General features: G+C 43.7%; 1 protein-coding gene across 1 annotated transcript; it reads right to left on the bottom strand.

The window, feature by feature from the left end:
• Window positions 1-1451, bottom strand: LOC103516259 (forkhead box protein D3-like). The gene is made up of 2 exons (XM_008481220.3): window positions 1296-1451; window positions 1-976 (listed from the first exon to the last, which is right to left on the bottom strand). The coding sequence occupies exons 1-2, from the start codon at window positions 1445-1447 to the stop codon at window positions 1-3; spliced, it is 1128 nt and encodes a 375-aa protein (XP_008479442.2). The 5' UTR covers window positions 1448-1451.
• Between the last annotated feature and the right edge of the window lie 223 nt (window positions 1452-1674).

Genomic DNA, 1674 nt, shown 5'->3' with positions numbered 1-1674 from the left:
CTATACTAAACACAGCACTACACTTGTCCTTCTGTATATGTGTGTTCCGAGAGGAAGAAGATGTGATGCAGAGTCTGGACTTCTATTTACTGAAATACTATGCTCACTATCCGAGTCCAACTTCTCAGCACTTTTCTCAAACTCATTCTTACCGATTAGAGAGTCTATACTAAACACAGCACTACACTTGTCCTTCTGTATATGTGTGTTCCGAGAGGAAGAAGATGTAAGGGGAACAGGTTTGCACGGCAAGGACTGATTGGAGAGGAGATTCAATCCAAGTTGAATCCTGGCTAACTCAGACGGAGGTAGAAGTGGTACAGCTGGTGGTAATGGTGACATGAAGGAGAAGCCACCGTGTTGTAAGGAATGAGGTAGCAGACCATGATGATAAGGATCTGATCCTAGGAATGACGCCATAGCAGCAGCATGAGGATCCCTCAGCAAGAAATCCGGAGGTGTTCGCTTGTATCTTTTTCTCCTCCTCAGAAAGCTTCCATTGTCAAACATATCTTCAGCCATGGGGTCTAGCGTCCAGTAGTTCCCTTTGCCTGGGTTGCCTGGCTCCCGAGGAATCTTCACGAAACAGTCATTGAGTGATAAGTTATGTCGGATGGAGTTTTGCCAGGCCGGGAATTTCTCTCGGTAATATGGAAACCGTGACATGATGAATTCACAAATACCACTCAGTGTTAACTTCTTGTGAGGCGATTGTAGGATGGCCATTGTAATGAGAGCGATATAAGAGTAAGGAGGTTTCACAATAGAATTCTTACCATCCTGTTTATCAGAATCACCTTCAGGTCCAGGACTAATGCTGCCGTCTGTTGGACAACCGTTCACGTCACTTTCACAATTCGAAAAATGTTTATGAAATTCTGCGATATTTCTGCGGACATTACTCATTCCTTGTTCATCCCCATCATCTGATTCTACATTAATATCAGCATCTGAATCGTCTTCACTACTAGGAGAGGGAGAGACAACCGTTCACGTCACTTTCACAATTCGAAAAATGTTTATGAAATTCTGCGATATTTCTGCGGACATTACTCATTCCTTGTTCATCGCCATCATCTGATTCTACATTGATGTCAGCATCTGAATCGTCTTCACTACTAGGAGAGGGGGAGGATAAGTTACACATATCGCCAGGATGAGGTGCACCACGTAGATCTAGAGGAGAATCAAATGATGTCCGGAGAGGGAGAGGATAAGTTACACATATCGCCAGGATGAGGTGCACCACGTAGATCTAGAGGAGAATCAAATGATGTCCTTGGTCCTGTAGAGAGGGAGAGGATAAGTTACACATATCGCCAGGATGAGGTGCACCACGTAGATCTAGAGGAGAATCAAATGATGTCCTTGGTCCTGTGTGATGAGGTTGAGGTAAGAGATGAGGCGAGTGATGGAAGCCTAGGTAGAGGCGACCACTATCTTCCATAGCAACACACTCCTTGTCAAAATGTTAGACGTGAATATACTCATAGAAGTACTTGTAATCTCCAAATACACACACAATATCCCGAAAATTTTCCGTCCCCCATTCTCGCCCTATGATTTTTCCAGAGGCGTGGCGTGATATTTTCAAAAGGGGAAACTATGTATCAACTCAACTACAGAATGGAGAATGAATTATAATTCAGGTTATGCCGATACAGGAAACAGTAT

This window comes from Diaphorina citri, unplaced genomic scaffold, assembly GCF_000475195.1.
Source record: "Diaphorina citri unplaced genomic scaffold, Diaci psyllid genome assembly version 1.1 scaffold1527, whole genome shotgun sequence".
NCBI classification, from domain to species: domain Eukaryota; kingdom Metazoa; phylum Arthropoda; class Insecta; order Hemiptera; family Psyllidae; genus Diaphorina; species Diaphorina citri.
The sequence above is the reverse complement of the archived record's forward strand: the minus strand, read 5'-3'. Positions and strand labels throughout refer to the sequence as shown.

Bases quoted from the DNA above. Each gene is read 5' to 3' on its own strand.
- LOC103516259 (XM_008481220.3), bottom strand. From the start codon at position 1,447: ATGGAAGATAGTGGTCGCCTCTACCTAGGCTTCCATCACTCGCCTCAT. The intron at 977-1,295 runs CTCTCTACAGGA...GGTTGTCTCTCC, and splicing joins ATGTGTAACTTATCCTCTCC to CTCTCCTAGTAGTGAAGACG.